At 48.5% G+C, this 22,685-nt stretch overlaps 1 protein-coding gene across 4 annotated transcripts in view; it reads right to left on the reverse strand.

Annotated features, from left to right (window-relative positions):
* The window catches only part of FGD3 (FYVE, RhoGEF and PH domain containing 3), an 87,611-nt gene that overhangs the window by 45,429 nt on the left and 19,497 nt on the right, over positions 1-22,685 (reverse strand). For 2 of the 4 annotated variants that reach the window (XM_017546913.2, XM_017546911.2), the window contains exons 2-3: positions 15,350-15,528; positions 14,052-14,553 (exon numbers count right to left, since the gene is read on the reverse strand). In XM_017546913.2, coding sequence (XP_017402402.1) covers positions 14,052-14,504 — 453 coding nt within the window. In that variant the 5' untranslated portion in view covers positions 14,505-14,553; positions 15,350-15,528. The remainder of the gene's footprint in view (positions 1-14,051; positions 14,554-15,349; positions 15,529-22,685) is intronic. The other 2 variants (XM_037745145.1, XM_017546912.2) reach the window with 1 other exon arrangement.

The raw sequence follows: 22,685 nt of genomic DNA on the forward strand, positions 1-22,685 counted from the left end.
GTCTCTACTAAAAATACAAAAAATCAGCTGGGCATGGTGGCGCATGCTTGTAATCCCAGCTACTCAGGAGGCTAAGGCAGGAGAATTGACTGAACCCAGGAGGCGGAGGTTGCAGTGAGCCGAGATCGCGCCATTGCACTCCAGCCTGGGCAACAAGAGCGAAACTCCGTCCCAAAAAAAAAAAAAAAAAACTCATAGATATTTGAAGGTTGTAAAAAAAAAAAAAAAAAAAAAAAAGTCTTATCTAAAATTCCTTATGAAACAAAGCTCCATCAAAGCCAACTTAAAAAAAAAAGCCTATGTGGCAAATAATTATTTTTGCTGTGCTTTATGCAAATAATCAGACCAACTAAAGTAAGATTAAAGTCTTATTTTGCAAACAAATCAGTCTTATCATAATTCATTTTTAATAAAAATGAGGACTGGAGAGAGAAAAATTATGTTTCAAGAACTATGGTACACCTGTCATTAGTTTCTAGTCTCATCAGTTAGTTTTTGAATTTTTGTCTGCAATTTAGACTAATGCTGCTTATTCCTGTGAACCAACCAGTGATCTCTAGCTGCACTTCAGAAGAAACAAAAAGAGATGTGTAATGTAAAAATCTAGATCAGTGTTCTAATTCCAGGCACATATTGGAATCTGCTAGCAATCCTATGCACCCAAGACATGACTACAGCCACCAGCTACCTGGGTAGGTTGGCAGCCTCCGGAGGTTTTGGAACTGTCCTCACTCCCTTACATCATTTTGACATTCTTCTAAATCTAACAATCCCATTTGTCTCCTCGTGCCTTCAGGCCATCCAGCTCCAGATGATCCTCAGGGATATAATCCTTTCAATATTCAAGAGCCACCTTTCTAAAGAGGACCCCAACTGCCCATCAGTGAGACATAGCAGAGGTGAAATCCCGCCACTGTCTCCCTTGGGCCTGGCTGGATACTGCTTTCACCAACCCACAGGGCCACCCTGCCCTGGCAGCTAGCAAGCAAGAGGCCAAGACTCACAGAACAATCACCACTGCCCCTCTGTCAGCAGGAAGCAGTTACAGAAGACTGACTGTCCATCTTCTCGAAATAACTGGGTCTTGGACTCTTGAGGAGGGCAATGCCACAGTAGGTAGTCAGAAAGACGTGAATAGGGGAGGAGAGGGTCCCTCCCTGACAATCAGGAATGTGAGGCAACCATCACGTGATGGTCAGGTAGTTGCTAAGCTGGCTCTCTGAAATAATAATTGGTTGCAGCCAGCTTTAGGGAAACACAGTCTCCCAACACATAGCAAAACCTGAAACTGGTGATCAGCAGCTTCTTGATGAGATCTCAGGAACTTGGTGAATGGGCTCAAGTACATTCACTAAGAGGCAAAATGGTGGTACATGACTTTATAGGAACACTGAACTGGTAAGGGAAGAATGCTTCAAGTGAGCATGTGTATAACTTCAGTAAACACACTGCACATGTGGCCCCTCCCAAGTGCTGGGGGTCCACTGTGCATGCAGACATCTTACCCATGGGAAGAATCAGGGGAAAAGGGATGCAACCCCCAGAAGCATACCAACATATAAGATCCCAAGTCAAAGGTCAAACAGTGTACTTGATCTCTCAAGTTGCCTGCTTGGCCCTCTTCCAAGTGTACTTTACTTCCTTTTATTCCTGCTCTAAAGCTTTTTAATAAATGTTCACGGCCGGGTGTGGTGTCTCATGCCTGTAATCCCAGCACTTTGGAAGGCTGAGGTGGGTGGATCACAAGGTCAGGAGTTCAAGACCCGCCTGGCCAAGATGGTGAAACCCCATCTCTACTAAAAATACAAAAATCAGCTGGGTGTGGTGGCAAGCATCTGTAAATCCCAGCTGCTTGGGAGGCTGAGGCAGGGGAATTGCTTGAACCCAGGGGGCAGAGGTTGCAGTAAGCCGAGATTACGCCACTGCACTCCAGCCTGGGTGACAGAGTGAGACTGTTTAAAAAAAAAAAAAAAAAAACTTTCAGTCCTGCTCTAACTTGCCTCAGTCTCTCACTCTGCCTTATGCCCCTTGGTCAAACTGTTTCTTCTGAGGAGGCAAGAACTGAGGTTGCTACAGATCTGTATGGATTTGCCACTACTAGCATTAGCATCCAGGATGGATTTGCTTTAGCATCCACAGAAATAAACAAATGCGTGACATTCCAGGCTTGTTGATCAGAAGAATTAATATTGTGAAAATGGAAATACTACCAAGCAACTTACAGATTCAATGGAACCGCTGTCAACAAAACAATCCTGAGCAAAAAGAACACGGCTGGAAGCATCACATGACCTGACTTCAAAATATACTACAAAACTATGGGAACAAAATCAGCATGGTACTGGCATAAAAACAGACACACAGACCAATGAAACAGAATAGAGAACTCAGAAATTAATACGTTTATCTATAGCCAACTGATTTTGACAAAGGTGCCAAGAAAACTAATTGGAAAAAGGACAGTCTCTTTAATAAATAGTGCTGGGAAAACAGTGTATCTACATGCTGAAGAATGAAATAAGACCCCCACTTCTCATACTTGTCAACAAAATGAGTCAAATTCTTGAAAATATTGGAAGAAATTTATTCGGAGCCAAATATGAGTGACCATGGCCTGTGACACAGCCCCCAGGAGACCCTGAGAACATGGGCCCAAGATGTTTGGGGCCCAGCTACATTTTATACATTTTAGAAAGACATGAGGCATCAATCAAATACATTTAAGATATACATTGGTTCAGTCCAGAAAGGCGGGACAACTTGAAGCTGGGGTAGGGGGCTTCCAGGTTATAGGTAGATTTTAAATTTTTCTAATTGGCAATTGGTTGAAAGAGTTATCAATAGAAAGGAATGTCTGGGTTGCAATGAAAGGGCTGTGGAGACCAAAGTTTTATCATGCAGATTAAGCCTCCAGGTAGCAGGCCTGAAACAGACTGTAAATGTTTCTTATCAAACTTAAGCTCTGTGTTGACCTTAAATGCTGTTTGGCTTTTCCTGAATTCCAAAAGGGAGGAGGACATAATGAGGCATGTTAGACTCCCTTTCCTCCTGACCTGAACCCATTTTTCAGGTTAACTCTGGAATACCCTTGGCAGAGGAAACGGGTTCATTCAGATGGTTGGGGGACCTTAGAAGCTTATTTTTTTGCCGGGCGCGGTGGCTCACGCCTGTAATCCCAGCACTTTGGGAGGCCGAGGCGGGTGGATCACGAGGTTAAGGGATCGAGACCATCCTGGTCAACAATGGTGAAACCCCGTCTCTACTAAAAATACAAAAAATTAGCTGGGCATGGTGGCACGTGCCTGTAATCCCAGCTACTCAGGAGACTGAGGCAGGAGAATTGCCTGAACCCAGGAGGCGGAGCCAAGATCATGCCATCGCACTCCAGCCTGGGTAACAAGAGCGAAACTCCGTCTCAAAAACAAAACAAAACAAAACAAAAAAAAGCTTATTTTTTGTTGGGGACTGGTGGCTCAGGCCTGTAATCCCAGCACTTTGGGAGGCAGAGGCAGGCAGATCATGAGGTCAGGAAATCGAGACCATTCTGGCTAACACGGTGAAACCCTGTCTTTACTAAAATACATAAAAAATTAGCCGGTGTGGTAGCACCTGCCTGTAGTTTGAGCTATTCGGGAGGCTAAGGCGGGAGAATCGCCTGAACCCTGGAGGCGGAGGTTGCAGTGAGCCGAGATCTCGCCACTGCACTACAGCCTGGGCCGCAGAGAAAGACTCCGTCCCCCCCACTGCCCAAAAAAAGTTTATTTTTGGTTTATACCCTATACAAAAATCAACTCAAAATGGATCAAAGACCTAAACTTAAGACCTGAAGGCTACTAAAAGAAAACATAGAAACTAGCCAGGCGTGGTGGCACATGTCTGTAACACCAGCCAATTGTGGGCTGAGGCAGGAGAATCACTTAAACCTGGGAGGCGGGAGTTGCAGTGAGCCAAGATCCTGCTGCTGCACTGCAGCCTGGGCGACAGAGAGAGACTCTCAGAAAAAAAAAAAAAAAAAAAGAGAAAAGAAAAGAAAAGAAGGGAAGGCAGGAAGGCAGGAAGGAGAAATGCTTTAGAACATTAGTCTGGGAAAATATTTTATGAATAACGTCTTGAAAGCATAGGCAACAAAAGCAAAAACAGACAAACTACATTATATCAAATTACAAATCCTCTGCACAGCAAAGGAAACGATCAGCAGAATGAAAAGACAGCCTACCGAATGGGAGAAAATATTTGCAAACCGTTCCTCTGACAGGAAATTAACATCCAGAATATACCAAGAACTAAAACATCTCATCAGCAGAAAAACCCAAACAATTCATTTTAAAAATGGACACATAATTTGACCAGACATTTCTCAAAAGCAAATGTACAAATGGCCAACAAATAATATATTTTTAAATGTTGAAAAAATCACTAATCATAACGGAAATGCAAATCAAAACCACAATGAAAGCATCTCACCCCAGTTAGGATGGCTATTAACCGAAAGACAAAAAAATAACAAAGGCTGGCAAGGATGTGAAGAAAAGGTACCTCTCATACACTATTGGAGGGAATGTAAACTAGCATAACCACTATGGGGAGTAGTATGGAGGCTCCTCAAAAAACTGCAAGCTGGGCATGGTGATGCACACCTGTAACTCCGGCACTTGGAGATGCCAAGGCAGGAGGATCACTTGAGTCCAGAAGTTTGAGACCGCCCTGGGCAACACAGTAAGACATTATCTCTACAAAAAAAACTTTTAAAAATTAGCTAGGCATGGTGTTGCATGCCTGCAGTCCCAGCTGCTTGAGAAGCTGAGGTGGGAGGACTGCTTGAGCCCACGAGTTCAAGGCTGCAGTGAGCTGTGATCTTGCCACTGCACTCTAGCCTGGGTAACAGAGCAAGACTCTTAAAAAAAAAAAAAAAAAGTCCCAGAGCTGTGGCTCATGCCTGTAATCCCAGCACTTTGGGAGACCATGGTGGGCAGATCACCTGAGGTCAGGAGTTCGAGACCAGCCTGGGCAGCTACTCAGGAGGCTGAGGCAGGAGAATCACTTGAACCCATGAGGCAGAGGTTGTGGTGAGCCAAGATTGCGCCACTACACTCCAGCCTGGGTGATAGAGTGAGACTGTCTCAAAAACAAAACAAAAAACAGAATAGATACATTAAAAAAAATAATAAAAATTTTAAAAAGAAGGAAAAAACATAGAACGATCATATGATCTAGCAATCCCATTACTGGACATTTATCCAAAGGAAAGGAACTCAGTATTTTGAAGAGACAGCTGCACCTCCATGTTGATTGCACCACTATTCACAGTAGCCAAGATATGAAATCAACCCGGGTATCCAACAACAGTTGAATGGATAAGGAAAATGTACAAGGTCATACTACTGAGTCATAAAAATATGAAATCCTGTCATTTGTGGCAACATAGATGGAACTAGAGGACATTTAGTTAAGCAAAATAAGCCAGGAACAGAAAGTTAAACATCACATGTTCTCACTCAAATGTGGAAGCTAAAAAAAGTTGATCTCACGGAAGTAAACAGTACAGCAGAGCATACTAGAGACTAGGAAGGGTATGAGGAAGAGAGGCATATGGACAGATTTGTTAAAGGATATAAAATTGCAGCTAGATAAAAGGAGTAAGTTGCAGTGTTCTATGCCACTGCAGGATGACCATAGTTAACAAGAGTATAGTATATAGTTTCAACAGCTAGAAGGAGGGTATTGAATGTTCCCAACCGAAAGAAATAATAAATGTTTGAAATGATGGCTATGTTAATTGCCATGATCTAATCACTACATATTATATGTATCAAAACATCACTATGTAACTCAGGAATATGTACAGTTAGCCTCTGTCACTTAGAAAAAAAGAATCACTGCTGATAAGTGGGAAACCAATAACTGTTACAAGAAGCAAAGAAACATTATATAGTGATAAAAAGATCAAGTCACCAAAAAGATGTAACAATTATAAATATTTATGCACCAAACCTCAGAACTCCTGAATATACACAGGAAACTTTGGCAGAATTGAAGGAAGAAATAGAGAGCAGCAAAATAATATGAGGAGACTTTAATATCTCACTTTCAATAAACCAATAGAAGAAACAGACAGAAGATCAATCAGGAAATAGAGGACTTGAACAACTCTACAGGAGGTTGAACCAGACAATTACAGAACACGCTGCCCAAAAACAGCATAATAAAATTTCTTCTCAAGTGTACATGAAACCTTCTCCAGGACAGACCACGTGTTAGGCATAAAACAAGTCTCAACAAACACACAAAGACTGAAATTATACAAACTATCTTTTTCAATTACAAGGAAATGAAACTAGAAATCAAGAACACAGTGAAAATCCACAGACATGTGCAAATTAAACAACACATTTTTTTTTTTTTTTTTTTTGAGATGGAGTCTTGCTCTGTCACCCAGGCTGGAGTGCAGTGACGTGATCTTGGCTTGCTGCAACCTCCACCTCCCTAGTTCAAGCAATTCTTCTGCCTTACTCTCCAGAGTAGCAGAGATTACAGGTGTCCACTACCACGCCTGGCTAACTTTTGTAGTTTTAGTAGAGATGGGGTTTCACCATGTGGGTCAAGCTGGTCTCAAATGCCTGACCTCAGCTGATCCACCCACCTTGGCCTCCCAAAGTGCTGAAATTACAGGACTGAGCCACCGCACCGGCCTAAACAACACATTCTTAAACAGCCAATGGATAAAAGAAAAAATGAAATCACAACATACTTATGGAATGAAGTAAAAGCAGTGCTAAGAGGGAATTTTACAGCTATAAATACGTACATTTTTTAAAAAAAGAAAAATCTTGAATCAACAATCTAACTCTGCCTGTCAAGAAACTCAAAAGCAAAGAGAAAACTGAAACTGAACCTAGCAGGAGGAAGGAAGTAATAAAGATCAGACATATAGAGCTATCGATAGAGACACAGAGAACAAAAAGACAATAGGGAAATTAACAACATGAAAAGTTGGCTTTTTGAAAAGAGCAAAAAAAACGGACAAACATTTAGCTAGGTTAACTAAGAAAAAAGAGGCCAGGCACGGGTAATCCCAGCACGTGGGAGGCTGAGGCAGGTGGATCGCTTGAGGCCAGAAGTTTGGGATGGCCAAAACGGTGAAACTTCATCTCCATGAAAATACAAAAATTAGCTGGGCGTGGTGGCACATGCTTGTCATCTCAGCTACTCAGGAGGCTGGGGCAGAAGAACGGCTTGAACCCGGGAGGTGGAGGTTGCAGTGAGCCGAGATCGCACCCCTATACTCTACCCTGGGCAGCAGAGTGAGGGAGACTATCTAAAACAAACAAACAAACAAACTATTCTATTGTCTAAATGTATAGATTTTCTTCTAAATGTTGTGATTTTTAAATAGACTGTCCCAAAAAAAAAAAAAAAGAGAGACAGAGAAGATTCAACTAAAATGAAAGAGGGAATATTACAACAGATGCCACAGGAAAAAAAAGGACTACAAGAAAATACTATGAACAGTGATGGATAAATTCCTAGAAACACACAACCTAGGAAAACCGAATCATGAAGAAATAGAAAATCTGAAAGAGCAGTAATGAGTCTGCAGATTGAATTAGTAATAAAGAACCTCCAAACAAATAAAAGTCCAGGACCAGATGGCTTCACTGATGAATTCTACGAACATTTTAAAAAGAAATAAAACCAATCCTCCTGAAATTCTTCCAAAAAAATTGAAAAGGAGGGCATACTTCCAAGCTCATTCAATGAGGCCATCATTATCCCGAGGGCAAGGCCATACAAAGACAATACAGGAAAATAGAACTACGGGCCAATATCCCTGATGAACATTGATGCAAAAGTCCTCGGCAAAATACTAGGAAATAAAATTCCACAGTACATTAAAAGGATTAATCACCATGACAAAGTTTATTCCTGGAATGCAACTATGGTTCAACATAACAAAAATCAATCAATGTAATACATCACATTAACAGAATGAAGGACAAAAGCCACATGATCATCTCAATTGATGCAGAAAAAGTATTTGAAAAGATTCAACATCCTTTCATGATAATAACTAGCAACAGAATGAAACTACCTCAACCTAATAAAGTCCATATATGAGAAGCTCACAGCTAACATCATATTCAATGGTGTTATTCACTCAATATTCACTCAACAAACTAGCAACAGAATGAAACTACCTCAATCTAATAAAGTCCATATATGAGAAGCTCACAGCTAACATCATATTCAATGGTGAAAGGCTAGGCCAGGCGCGGTGGCCCATGCCTGTAATCCCAGCACTTTGGGAGGCTGAGGCGGGCAGGTTACCTGAGGTCAGGAGTTCAAGACCAGACTGGCCAACATGGCAAAACCCTGTCTCTACTAAAAATACAAAAAAATTAGCCAGGTACAGTGATGCACGCCTGTAATCCCAGCTACTTGGGAGACTGAGACAGGAGAATTGCTTGAGCCCAGGAGGCAGAGGTTGTGAGTCGAGATCGCGCCACTGCACTCCAGCCCGGGTGGCAGAGTGAAACTCACCTCAAAAAGAAAGACTGTGGTGAAAGACTAAAAGCTTTTCCTCTAAGATCAGAAGTAAGACAAGGATGCCCACTCTCACCACGTCTATTCAGTATAGTACGGGAAGTTCTAGCCTGAGCAGTTAGGAAAGAAAAAGAGAGAAAAGTCATCCAAACTGGAAGAGAAGCAGTAAATTTAGTTCTCATCACAGATGACATGATTTTACAGTAGAAAATCCTTAAAATTCCATTGAAAACTGTTAGGACCAATGAGCCAATTCAGTAAGGTTACAGGATACAAAGTGAACACACAAAAATCAGTTGGTGCTGGGCATGGTGGCTCATGGCTATAATCCTGAGACTTTGGGAAGCCAAGGCAGGAGAATCACTTGAGGCCAGGAGTTTGAGACCAGCCTGGGCAATATAATGAGATCCTATCTCTCTATATATACTTAAAAAAACCCAAAAACCAAAAAACAAAAAAAAAAAACCCAGCATAAAAGAAGGAAAACAAAAACCATCTGGCCCTGGGGACACAGACTTCAGATGGCAGTACCCGTGCTCGGCTGATCAGGAACACACCCCCTCTATGTTTGTCTCCCCATCTCCAGGTTGAAGATAACACCAGCACCTTCCTCAGAGGGCACACGTGAAGACTGTCTACTTAAAAATCACCACATTGGCTGGGCACGGTGGTTCATGTCTGCAATCCCAGCACTTTGGGAGGCCAAGGCGGGCGGATTGCCTGAGGTCAGGAGTTCGAGGCCATCCTGGCTGACATGGTGAAATCTCATCTCTACTAAAAATACAAAAATTAGCTGGGCATGGTGGTGTGCGCCTGTGATCCCAGCTACTCAGGGGGCTGAGGCAGGAGAATCACTTGAATCCTGGAGGTGGCGGTTGCAGTGAGCCGAGATTGTACCATTGCACTCAAGTCTGGGCGACCAGAGCCAGACTTCGTCTCAAAAAAACAAAAAATCACAACATTTAGAAAAAAAACTATACATTTAGACAAAGAGAAAAAACATCTATAGATTTTTTTGTTGTTGTTGTTTTGAGATGGAGTCTTGCTCATTCTGTTACCAGGCTGGAGTGCAGTGGTATGATCTCGGCTCACTGCAACCCCCACCTCCCGGGTTTAAGTGATTCTTCTGCCTCTGCCTCTCAACTAGCTGGGACTACAGGTGTGTGCCAACACGCTCAGCTACTTTTTGTATTTTTAGTGGAGATGAGGTTTCACCATGTGGGCTAGGCTGGTCTTGAACTCCTGGCCTCAAGTGGTCTGCCTGCCTCGGCTTCCCAAAGTTCTGTGATTACAGGCATGAGCCACTGTGCCTGACCTTAAAAAATCTATAGATTTATCTTTATAAAGGATTACAGCCTCCAAGGTGGCCAGCCAAGACCAGAGACAGCACTTTTAAGGAGGAGAATCTGGACAGGAATTTAAGCTGAACAGGTTGGCCAAGTATACATATTCAACAGGTGGCAGAAGGAGCTATGGATATTTATGAGGATAGTCCTGATGCGTGTGTATTGAACCAGCACGTGTGTAACATGCGGCTCATGTTCACCTTGGGGTGGACCCTTAACATTCAAATGTATTACAATCAGGCTCTATATGCTAAAAGGTCTCTTCAGGACACAAGTGCACGCAAATGTGCAGCCTCTGCAAACTGGCCAGAGCCAGCCCAAACATAGTCAGTGGTCTTCTTATTGGGAGAAGGTTACTGAATCAGTCTCTTGTCCAATCAAGGCTGCAGTTACGGCTTGTGGAACGGGGGTGGGGTGGGGGATGGGGCAGGGGGTCAGCCAGTCAGCATCTGGTGGAGCTACCATTGTTTTGATATTGCTTATTGCTTGTTTAGCTGCTAAAGAAAAAGAAAAACCTCGTGGCTATTAGAATATAGTTTCTTCTTTAAGTGTAGAGCATGTACACTGCCTGGTCCTGTTTATAATTTGGTATCTTATTGCACAAAGAGTCTGTTCTGTCAGTCTTCTGATCTCTATTTTAACATTAATGCTGGTCAGTTGTGTCTAAACTGCAAAAAGGAGAGAGTAAAACCCACCTCCCATCCCATCATGGCTGGAAACTCAAGTTTTTAAGGCTTTTCTGGGGTCCCCTTGGCCACGAGGGGGTTTGTTCAGTTGGGGGGGGGCTTAGGATTTTATTTTTCGTTTACAGGGTTAAATGACAATCTATCCTGGAGCCTCAGCTTCCCCTTACAGCCTCCTGTGTTATATTTTTAGCAGACCAGGCTGCTTAAGCTAAAGCATGGGAAAAGGGAAGAGGAAAGAAAAAGAAAGAGAAGTGGTGTATCCCAGGGTGGCACGCAGGGGCTCCGCTGCCTGCTGGCTGCGGTCCCTCTGCAGCCTGGCCTCTGGGTGCTCCTGCCCTTGGCCTTGCTTGCTGAGTGGCCTCCTCGCCCTTGGTCTGCCAAACGCCTTCCACAGAGAAGGCGCAAGAAGCTTGCAGCCCGAGGCAGCCGCTCGTCACCAGATGGAGCCACGTTCCCCCACACCTGGAGCCAGACCTCCAACACTGAACCCTGCTCAAACCTATTTGTGAAAAAGTGCTTTTGTCTTGGATTTGCGTTTTTCACCTTATTCAACAATCTGGGGTTGACTTACTCGTGTTCGTTTACAGACTGGGTCCTGAGTCCTTGTGACCCACACCTCGGGGCAGAGACCATGAGAGTCCCTTTCAGCAGCTGCAGGTTAGTGGGGAAACTGCACAAAACAATGAGCCAGGGTGGCACCCACGGACAGGGCAGCCCAGAATCTCACAGGCAGATTTCCTGCAGGCCCCTAGGCAGGCGGCACAGACCGGAGTCCCTAGCAGAGAAAAAGGCCCTTTCTGCGGCCGGTGGTGGGATGAGGTTGGGGAGGCGTCTGTGCCAGCCTGGGGTCTTCAGGTCAGGCCTCAGTGCCCAGGCAACGGGAAGAGGAGAGGAGGTTTCTGATAGCTGCGTCAGGTGAGGGGGTGCTGTGGGGGGACGGGGGCACCAGGTGGGGCGGGGCTAGGGGAATAGAGAGGAGGAACAGTTCCTGAGGGACTGAGGGGTCCAGCTCAGAGCAGGCAGGGAAGGGGGTCACAGAACACTGCAGCAGGGCATGGGGACCTCCCAGGTTCTGGTGAGCAGAGTGGTGTTCCCAGGGGGTGCCTTCACAGGGACAAGCCTAGAGGGGAACCAGGGAGAGATGAGGGCTCAGCCTGGAACGTCTTGATCCCACGCTCATAACTCAACTCCTCTGTGCCTCAATTTCTGTATTTGTAAAAAAGCCCCCACTCTCCAGTTTCCCCATGCACAGCCCTGAAAGGACACACAAGCTGGTGGTGTCCCCAACACTCGTGAGGCCTTCCCCCACCATGTACCAAGGACAGGAATGCAAGGTAGTAAATGGTTAAGTCTAATTAATCCTCCATTATTTTACCTAACCTTGAAAGATGCTCCCTTTAAAAACATGAAGCCCAGGGTGGGATGGGCGGGGATCCCTCCAGAGACAGTGCTCCTGAGCGAGCTGGAAAGGGTCAAACCCCTGTTCGTTTAGGGGTGCCAGCCCAGCCCCGCCTACCCCATCATGTGGCTCCAGGCCCAGCACTCCTGCTGTCTCCATATGAGTGGCAGGTTCATGCCTGACCAGGCAACCCCACGTGCCCCTGACAGCTGGGTGATTTCGGGGCCAAGAAGTGTGCTGCTGAAGCATCCTTAACCTTTCCCCAGCGCCTTTCCTGTATTACATTTCAGCCGGCTTCTGGCTAATTCCTCATGGTGCAGAGCCTGGCCCACTGACTTGGCGTGTTCCCCTACACCACCCCCCACATTGAACCCCTGTTCTTCCTCCGGGTGGGGTGGAGGAGGCTCCAGGGCCCAAGGCTCCTGCATGGTGTGTGACAGAGTACGCTCTGTCCAGGCACCCCTCGAGGGCGGAGACAAACTCATTCCCGTCAGTGACGGAAGCACCAGAGCAAATGTCAGAAACTTCTTATTCCGGACAGCGAGACCTTGGCCTTCCCCACACAAGCCTCCGGCCCTGTGCACGCCCAGAACCTGAGGGGCTGGGCCTGGGGTCTGCCTTGTCCCCAGCACTCAGGAGGCTGGGCAGCCAGCTCAGGATACCCCTGGAGCTGCAGGTGGTGCGGCCAGGACTCACCAGGCCTTCGTTGTCTGTGTTCTGATGCACTGACATCTGGCCTTTCTGACCCTGGAGGGACTGCCCCTCCTAGAGGGAATGAAGGCCCGGACTGCCCTGCAAACTCGCCTTTCCAATGCAGACCAACCACCCAGAGCCACACCTGCCACCCCTCTATGGGGCCCTCACACTCTGGGCCATATCCTCCTCCCTCCTCACCCTAGGGCAGGTACCAGACAGCCAGGGACAGTCCCTGTGCCCCAGAACCCACTGAAATGAGTCACACCAGCCAATCCTCAGCCTGCTTACCCTGCCTTGCCCGTTCCTTCTTGCAGTAACCACATTATCGTCTCGGGCCCACAGTTCCCCCTTGAACCCCCCGACTCCTGACCGACCCTGGGCTTCCCCGTGGCCCCACAGTGTGTGTGATGTGCCCCTTTCTCTTGGAAACTGAGGATGACAAACCATCACGTCAATGGCAATTGCCTCCTGCTCCTTCCTGCACCGAGTGATGATAAAGTCTGCACTCAACACAGCCCTGGCCTCGTCTCTGCAAAGCCAGCCCACAGTGGGCCAGGCACCAGGCTGCCCTTCACCTGCCAGCCTGTCTCCTGATGGTCCCTGCGTCAGCCAGCAACGTCCCCACCCAGGAGCCAGCAAGCCTGACCCGGAAAACGCTCCCAGGACCTGGTCACTTGGCAGCTTACTCATGCTGTGTCCCCCCAGACCCATAGTTTCTCTGAGCCTGAGGCCATCTGCTGCCTCTCCATCTCCCCCCAATCCCAGCACCTAGCTAAGAGCCCCATAAATGCTAATGAGAATGCAAATGAACTCCCTCCAAGCAGCTCCATCGTGTTGTGGGAACGGTCCGCTCTGGTCTCCACACTGCACTGCGGGCCTCACAGGTCCTGCCTCACCCTGTCCTGAAGATCACAGAGGACTCAGCTTGTGCCACGCCCTGTGGGTGACCCCAGGCAGATGCCATGCTCTCTGTGCCTCAGTTTCCCATTGAGAAAAAGTTTCCCCACTCACACTGTCTCCTCCCAGGAGTTTTATGAAGTCGGCAGTGAGGACTGTGCAAAGGGCGGTTTGGCAGCACCACCAGTAGGACTGACAATCACACCTCCCCAGAGTCGGGAGGTGCCCACTGCACAGTTGTGGAAACTGAGGCTCAGGACTGAGGTCGCTGCTCAAGGTGTCAGGTAGGCTTGGCATGGCCTGCATGGATTCTTGCCACGGGATTTTCTCAGGAGACTGCATCCCAGGACCTCCCCTTGCACACAGCGCAAGCCTGTGTGCCACATTCCTGGAAACAAGGTGTGGGGTGATGCCCACTGAAAACCCCAAACCCCTCCCAAGGAAAGGCCTGCAGCCCACAGCTGGGACAGAGAAGGGGAGGCCTACCTGGGCCAGGCCGGTGTCCTCGTCAGCCTTCTGGGGGGTGGTCTCAGGGTCAGGGTCCTCACCCACATCGCTGTCGGCCTCGTCCTGGGGGGTGACCTTCGGGACCTGGCTGTGCAGCGCCATCTCTGGGTGCGCCCCCCGCACAGTGGGGCTTGGGCCAGCCTCTGAGCCCTCCTCACAGGGGAAGTTCTCTCCAGCCATACTGGAGGGTGGACTGTCGATCCCGCTGTCCCGGTTGGGGATCTTCAAGCTACCACTCAGCTCTCCTGGGGAGGCCATGTCTAGAGCGCTGTCCCCTGCTGCAGCTGGGCTGCCAGGGTCCCCGCAGTGAGCCCTGGGCCCAACAGGGAGCGCTTGGAGCTTCCCTAGGGAGGAATTGCCAGGCCCAGCATCTGGCACCCCTAGGGCAGTAATGGGTCCTGGAGGGGTTGAGGACCCCTCAACTGACTCCATCCTTAAAGCGGAGCTCACTGGGCTCAGTTGGAGGCTGGTCAGGGGCTTCCTGCAGGGTAGAAACAAGCCTGAGTCAGTGCTAGCCAGGAATGACCGGCCCCTCCCAAATGCAGCCCCCAGGCCGTACCCTCCGCCCTCCACCCCAAAGCCTCGAGCAGGTGGGCTGGGGGCTGTGTGTGAAGAGTGAATGCCCCGCTCAGCTTCGGGTAGGTCTTGTACAGACAGGCTTTTAGAGAACAGAAAATGGAAAATGTTTTGCTTTAAAATTAAGTTTCTTCTGCATAAAAAGGTAACCCTGTGGCGTGAAGCTATCTGCTGTTCAATAAATTCCAACTATATTCAAGATATATGCCCAAGGTAGTGACAACAGCCAGCAGGAACACAGTGGCTTCTGTTTATAGCACGTCCATGGTGCTTTCCAATCCTCGGATACTCCCAGGACGTGAGTCCTCCTCCTCCACTTCCTCCCCACCACTGCCTGCTGGACAGGTCAGAAAACAGCCCCCAGGGGTCCCGGGTCCCAGCTGTCTCTACCATCTCCCTTGGGGGAGGGCGCGGCGAGGAAGCGGGTCCCGCCAGAGGATGTGGACCAAGGTCTTTGCCCCCAGACTCCTCCCTCCTGTGCGCTGGAGGCACCTCACACTGGCCCACCACACCTCTCACGGACCAAATTCAGGTGTCAATTCTAAGTGCACAAAGAATTCACCAGACGCCTCTAAGAGGAGCAAAGTGAGATGGGCCTAGAGGGAGACTGCCATCCCTTCAAATTGTCCTCTTGAGCCCAAGACGCAGCCGCCGAGGAGCCAAGGACCGCAGCTGCAAGTGGCAGTCACTCATCCCCATACCCGATGCTGCCAGCCTCTCCGAGGAGAGTGCCGAGGGTCGGCGGGCACAGGCGCCTGGGTCCACGCTGGGGTCTGAGGTTGGCCGGCAGGGGTTGGCACAGAGTAGAGGGTTTCCTTGAAAATCTCTTTCTTGCCCAGCAGGTTCAAAGTAGAGCCGTTTAGGAGGTGCTGAAAAGACACTAGAAGAGAAGAAAACCACCTTCTCCAACTGGTACAGCTAGCGCTCGACTTACGACCATGACTGGGACCGGCAGAGCGGCCGTAACACCATTTGGTCGTAAGTTGAGTAGGCTATATGTACAGTTGAAATGGTGCACGCGGAGATGGTAGTGCTGCCGGAAGCTGGTCCGCACTGTCGTACGCCCAGCTGGGCAACGTTTGCGCTGCCAGACGTGGAGCAGTCGTGGCTAGCGATTGTGGTCGTAAAGTTGAATGGTCGTAAGTTGCATAGGTGGTAAGTCAATCAATACCTGTATTTGGAGCAGCCAGAGGCCCCAGCTCTGGGGAGGTGTGGAGGGAAGCTCTGTGCCACTGCCCAGCATGTGGACCCCAGGAATGGGACATGGGCATCTGCACAGCCATATCCTCAACCCCAGACTGGCACATTCCAGAAGGGTGGGGCCTGCACCAGCAGCCGTGCACTGTGGGGTGGGCAGTGTCCTGTTCGGCTGGAAACTCTGGGACCAGGGCTGAGCTTGTCCCTGGCCACCCAGCATCCTGTAGCCCAGGGGAAGGGTCACCTTGAACATGCAGGCACTGCCCAATGTGAGGTGAGCTGGTGAGCATCACCAGGCCCCTCCCCAGCCCATACCTCACACCCTCCCCCAGGCATACACAGAGAAGCTCCCTCAAACACTCACTTTGACGTGCTGGCTCACACACGCACATTCACACGCACATGCACATGCACACACACACACGCACACACACACACGCTCACTCACACGCACATGCACACTCACACACATGCTCACTCACACGCACATGCTCACTCACACGTGCACTCACACTCACACACACATGCACATGCTGACTCACATACACGCACATGCTGACTCACACACACGCACACTCATGTACATACATGTACACACACGCACACGCACACACTCATACTCAGATATTCCTCTGTCAGCAGCTTTACATGCTCCTGCCTCACTTGCTAAGTGGAATAAAGAAGAAGCAGTGAAGAAACAGGCTTCACAAAGTCACAGGCACACAGTGAGGCAGCTGTCCCAGAGCCTGCCCTGGCTGCCTAGAGCAGGCAAGTGTGCCTCCGAGCAGGGTGTAGCACAGGCCCGGGCCCCGGCAGCGTCCCCCGTGGCTGTGGATGCCAACAGGTTCCACGGGTGAAGCACCCCACCCTGCACAGGCTCCTGAGTCCTTGCTCTCTTGGGGCTTTTGAATGAACATTTCTTTAAGTGACTCCAGAATCGCTCAGGTGGGCCTTTGATTGGCTACTGCCACATTCCTAACAAGTTCAATGGGGGGCAACATTAAGATTTCTAAACAGAAAATACATGTTTTGCTGCATTCTTCTCACAGCACAAGAGATAAACTCAGGTTTCCAAAGGTCAAATATGGCACAGCAATAAAAATACACCAGATGGAATGTGAGCTGTGCTCAGCCTTGGTGTGTTCAAAGGTAGCTGTCTGGCAAGACAGAGCCTGGTTCAACCCCATCTCAGAATTATGCTTCTGGTCAGGATGGAGTAATAGAAACCAGATTTACCCTTACCCGGAACAGCAACAAAAACAGACAAAACGTACGAAACAAGTTTGCAAGACTCTACACGGAGCAGTAAAGCACCACAGTCCCTGAGAGACAGGAATGAATGAGGTGAGCCCTCCTGCTGCCCCAGCTCACTGCCCAGAAACTATTTCCTGACCGTGGATCAGGGAAGGGGAGCCCCATGGAGCCCAGTGGATTCTCTGAGTTGAGAAGACAGAACTGGGAAGACTAAGGTGGCCAGAGTCCACAGGACGGAGCCCTGAAGAGGAGAGAGCTGCACAGAGAGAGAGAACCCGTAGATCTCAGAGGGGCCCCTGGACGACCATTTGGCATGTGTGCCAGGGCACAGCACACGAGGCCAGAGAAAGAACCACTTGCGAGGACCACAGGGCGCGTTCACAGGGCAGGGACATGCCTCTGCCCACCAGCCAGCCTGAAAAGCCCCGCAGTTTACAGGGCATTGCGTTGAATACTCAGATGGGTCTCGCTTCAGGAACGATGGATACATTAGCCCTGCAGTCATCAATGCCCTGGTCCCACATAGCAAATATTAACACACCTTAACAGAAAGGCCATGTGTTTACAAAACTGGATACCTGAACAAAGATTAAAAAAAAAAGTATTTCTAGAACTATAAAAATATCTACTGCATGGCAGGGTAAAATTCACATAGTCTGGGATCCAATAAAAAATTACCAGGCATAGGCCAGGTGCAGTGGCTCATGCCTATAATCCCAGCATTTTGGGAGGCCAAGGCAGTTGGATCACTTGAGGTCAGGAGTTCAAGACCAGCCTGGCCAACATGAAGAAACCCCATCTCTACTAAAACTACAAAAATTAGCCAGGCATGGTGGAACATGCATAAAAGGGACTATATAACCTATAATGAAGAGAAAAAATTCAACATAAACTGACCCAAAACTAACACAGATGTTGGAATTAGCAGAAAGGGACATTAAAACTGCTATCATGCCTATGTTCTACTATGTTCTAAAGTCCAGTAGAGCCGTGGAGGATGTAAGAAGGCCTACATTAAACTTCCAGAGATGAAAACTACAAAGTGTGAGACCAAAAACACACTGGAAGGAATTAACAGCCAATTAGACATTGTAGAAGAAAAATTAGTGAATTCGAAGAGACAGGAACAGAAGCTACCCAAAATGAAACCCACACATGCAGAGAAAACAGAGCAACAGTGAAATGCGGGTAAACCTCAAGTAGTGTAATACATGTGTACTTGGAGTCTCAGAAAGGGGTAGACAGAAAAAATATTTGAGGAAACAATAACAAGTTTTCTAGATTTGATGGAAACTAAAAATATATACATCTAAGAAGCTCAGTGTAAAACAAGCACAAGAAATGCTTATGGTGAAAACTTTTCCCACATAGAAAGCTTCAGGCACAGAGATCTTCGCTGGCGAATTCCACAAACATTTCAGGAAATAATGATGCTAATTCTACACAGATCTTTCAGACCTTTTTTCTGCCTCCTAGGTTCAAGCAAGTCTCCCAGCTCAGCCTCCCAAGTAGCTGGGATTACAGGCGCCTACCACATCTGGCTAATTTTTGTATTTTTTTTTTCAGCAGAGACAGTTTTTCACAACGTTGGCCAGGCTGGTCTCAAGCTACTGACCTCAAGTGATCCTCCCACCTCAGCCTCCCACAGTGCTGGGATTACAGGTGTGAGCCCCCGGGTCCAGTCAGATCTTTCAGACCATTTTTAAAAAGGGAATAGAATATAGATGAATCTAGAAATAATTATGCTGAGCAAAAGGAGGCAAAGAAGACCTACTATGTTTTCCTATTACTACAGAATTCTAGGAAGTGCCAAGTAGCCTATGGTGCTAGGAAGCAGATATGTTGGGTGCCTGGGAAGGAGGGGGAAGGGCTGCGGGAAGCGGTGTGGGAGTGGGTGAAGGGGAGTTGGGGGTGGGGAGGAGCTTACAAAGGAACGTAAGAGCTTTCAGGAATGCTACACATGCTCATTACCTTGATTGTGGTGATAATTTCACAGGCACACCCCTATGTCAAAGTTTATCCAACTGTACACTTAAAACATGTGCATCAATGGTATGTAACGCCACGTACACCTCACGGGGCTGATCAAGAAAAGTCCCACCCTAGCCAGGTGTAGTGGTGGGCTCCTGTAATCCCAGCTACTTGAAAGGCTGAGGCAAGAGAATCGCTTGAACCTGGGAGGCGGAGGTTGCAGTAAGCAGAGATCTTGCCATGGCGCTCCAGCCTGGGGGGACAGAGCCAGACTCTGTCTCAAGAAAAAAAGAAAAATCTCACTTTTATTGCCGTTGAACTGTCCAAACTTGGTGAGTTTCATTCCTGAGCATCGGTTTCCTTACCACAGAAGGGAGGATGGATCATGAGGCAAGGTGAGGAGGTGTGTGGTTGTAGCCTGGGCGGCTGGAGCAGCCGGGGCCCCCGACATCCTGTCCAGAGGCGGAGGGTGCGCTGTGCTCATTGGGGGCCCTCAAATCACTCCCGTCTTATCTCGAAGGGCTTTTGTGCCAGAGCAGATGAACCAAACCAAACGAAGGACACTCACCTCCGGCTTCGCGTTTGCAACTCTGCATTGCAAACACCTGTGTTATGGATCCTGTTGGTAATCTCCATTCACACACCGAAGTCCCAGCCCCCAGTACCTTGGAATGCAGGCATATTTGGAGACAGGGTCTTTATAAAAGTAACCAAATTAAAAGTGAGGTTTTTAGGGGGTCCTTGACAAGGGGAGTCTGGGTTGAGGAGCCCCTAATTGTCACTTCACTTCCTTCTATTCTGTTGCAGTGACTTTTTACAGAGTATGTGTTGCTTTAAAATAAAAGAGGTAATGAGAACAGAAAAACAAAGACAGCTGGATAGAGGGCAGGAGAGGGATGAGCCGCCTCGGGAGGTGTAGCTGGGCAGAGCCCCTCTGCGGCCAAAGGCTTTGCCAGCAGCAACCCTCCTGGGCTGGAGTGGCCACTGCCTGGAGTTCAAGGCGCAGCTGCGCACATGCATATACAAACGCACATGTGCACATACATACACATGTGTGCACACGTATGCTGAAAAATAAAAAGACCGTTATCTGAGGAATGCCCGCCCCTTTATATGATCAGGCGTTGAGAGCACTGGAATACAACACAGTCCCATCTCACTCCCCCTCAAGCCAAATGGATCCCTCCTGAAACCACTTGCTATGCAGGCTCTAGAGAAACAGATGCCAAGTAGCCCTAAAATGCCACCTGCCCTGTAGTTCAACAGTGGCTGGCCAATCACTAACCAGTATTATTTCTGTGAACCAATGAGAGTTCCCGATGAACAACGGATACCACCCCGTCTCCTGATTCATCCTTTCTTTTCTTAAAACACTCCCCAAGGCAAGTCGGAAGTGTCTCCCTGGCTGCATTCCTCAACTTTGTGCCTCAATAAACTCTCTTTTAACTACATTCTGATTCTCTTGATTATTTTAGGTTGACAATGCATACACACATATAATGTGATCACACCCACGTACACCCACGGACACCCATGCACAGGGTCAGTGCCAAGCCCTTTCTCACATTCACAGGAGACGATTCTGTCCTTCGTATGAAGATGCCGAGGCTCAGAGAGGCTGGCCCTGGCACGCAGGCACTGGAAGCCCCTGGGCTTGGGTCACTCTGATCCGCCCAGGACTATGCCTATATTTCCACAGAGGCACTGAGGGAGCCGAAGTCAGTTCTCTGTACCCAGCCACCCCAGCTCTCCCTTTAGGAAGCTCTGAGCTGCCTGAGGTGAGCAAGGCTGGAGCTGCTGACCCAGGTGAGCTGTGCCCACTGTGGACTCAGCGAGGCAACAGGTCCCGGACACCCGGGGCTGCCACCACCCACCACGAGGAAATCCACAAACATGAAGAAATTTAGAATGCCCCAGAATCCAGGGCGTCCTAGGACTGTTTATGTCTCCATCACAGCAGCCAGTGAGCAGGGGGGTAAAGTGCTCTGGCCCCTGCCCTGTGTCCCTCCACACAATGCAGCGGCTTTAGGTCCCAAACCCACTGAGGCCACCCACAGTGAGTAAGGCCCAGGGCAGTCTGGCCATACCCAGATGTAATGACTGATGGCAGTCAATTAAAGCCACCAAGCTGGTGGCTCACGCCAGTAATCCCAGCACTTTGGAGGCTGAGTTGGGTGGATCACCTGAGGTCGGGAGTTTGAGACCAGCCTAACCACATGGTGAAACCCTGTCTCTACTAAAAATACAAAAATTAGCTGAGGATGGTGGTGGGAACCTATAATCCCAGCTACGAAGCTGCGACAGGAGAATTGCTTGTTCCTGTGAGGTGGAGATTGCAGTGAGTCAAGATCGTGCCACTACACTCCAGCCTGGGTGACAGAGCGAGACTCTGTCCCAAGAAAAAGTAAAAGAAAAAGAAAAAGAAAAAAAAGTAAAGCTATCTTTTGACCCGGAGGTTCGTGGCAGCCCAGAGCAATTACCTTGGGGTTTCAGCCTGGGAAATGCCCTGGTTGCTGGGCGGTGGGGAGGGTCTCCATCATCTCTGCGGAGAACTCAGTGAGTTGCCACATGCTCCTGAATTGGGGTGGGGGTCAGAGGGACCTCAGAGAGGGTGGGAAGTGAGGGCAAGCTGAGCAGGGAGAAGAGGAGGCGGATCAACGAAGCACCGTCCTGTGTGCAGGCATGCCACGAGCAGACACTCATTTGTGAGTGTCTGTTCACACCACCACCTTTACAAGTTAATTCTGCTGATTAAGACCAAATGAGGCTTCATGACCCATAGTCCTGGCACAGAGACTGTGATTGTGGAGTGGGAGGACAGGCTGGACAGCCTGGAACCGGGGGTGGTGGGTAGGGGGTGTCCACCTCTCCCAAGGGTGTGGCAGCTCTTCTTAGGGCAGCCACGTTTACGCCAACACCAGTTTCCAATGTGAGTCCATAGTCAAGAATGTTTCTCCCAAAAGGATTGAAAGCAGGGTCTTAGATGCTTGTACACCTACATACACAGCAGCATTCCTTACAACAGTCAAAGGGTAGAAGCCACCCAAGTGTCCATCCACAGATACATAGATAAAGAAAAGGTGGACTCTGCATAAAACAGAATCATGTTCAGCCTTAAAACAGAAGGAGGCCAGGTGTAGTGGCTCACACCTGTAATCCCAGCACTGTAGGAGACCAAGGCGGACGGATCACAAGATCAGGAGTTCAAGACCAGCCTGGCCAGTATGGCGAAACCCCATCTCTACTAAAAGCACAAAAATTAGCTGGATATGGTGGCAGGCGCCTATAGTCCCAACTACTTGGGAGGAATCGCTTGAACCTGGGAGGCAGAGGTTGCAGTAAGCCAAGATCATGACAGAGCGAGCCTCCATCTCAAAAAAAATAGCAGGAAATTCTGACCAATACCACAACAGGGTGAACCCGGAGGACATTAAGTGAAATAGGCCAGTCACAAAGATAATCCTGTGTGATTCCACCTACGTGAGGTCCTAGAGGAGTCAAATTCACAGAGACAGAAGGCAGAATGGCGGCTGCTGGGGCCCGGGGAGGAAATGGGGAGGGGTTCACAGGGACAGACTTTCAGCTTGGGAAGGTGAAGATGCTCCGGAGATGGAT

This window comes from Cebus imitator, unplaced genomic scaffold, assembly GCF_001604975.1.
Source record: "Cebus imitator isolate Cc_AM_T3 unplaced genomic scaffold, Cebus_imitator-1.0 Scaffold192, whole genome shotgun sequence".
Classification (NCBI taxonomy): Eukaryota; Metazoa; Chordata; class Mammalia; order Primates; family Cebidae; genus Cebus; species Cebus imitator.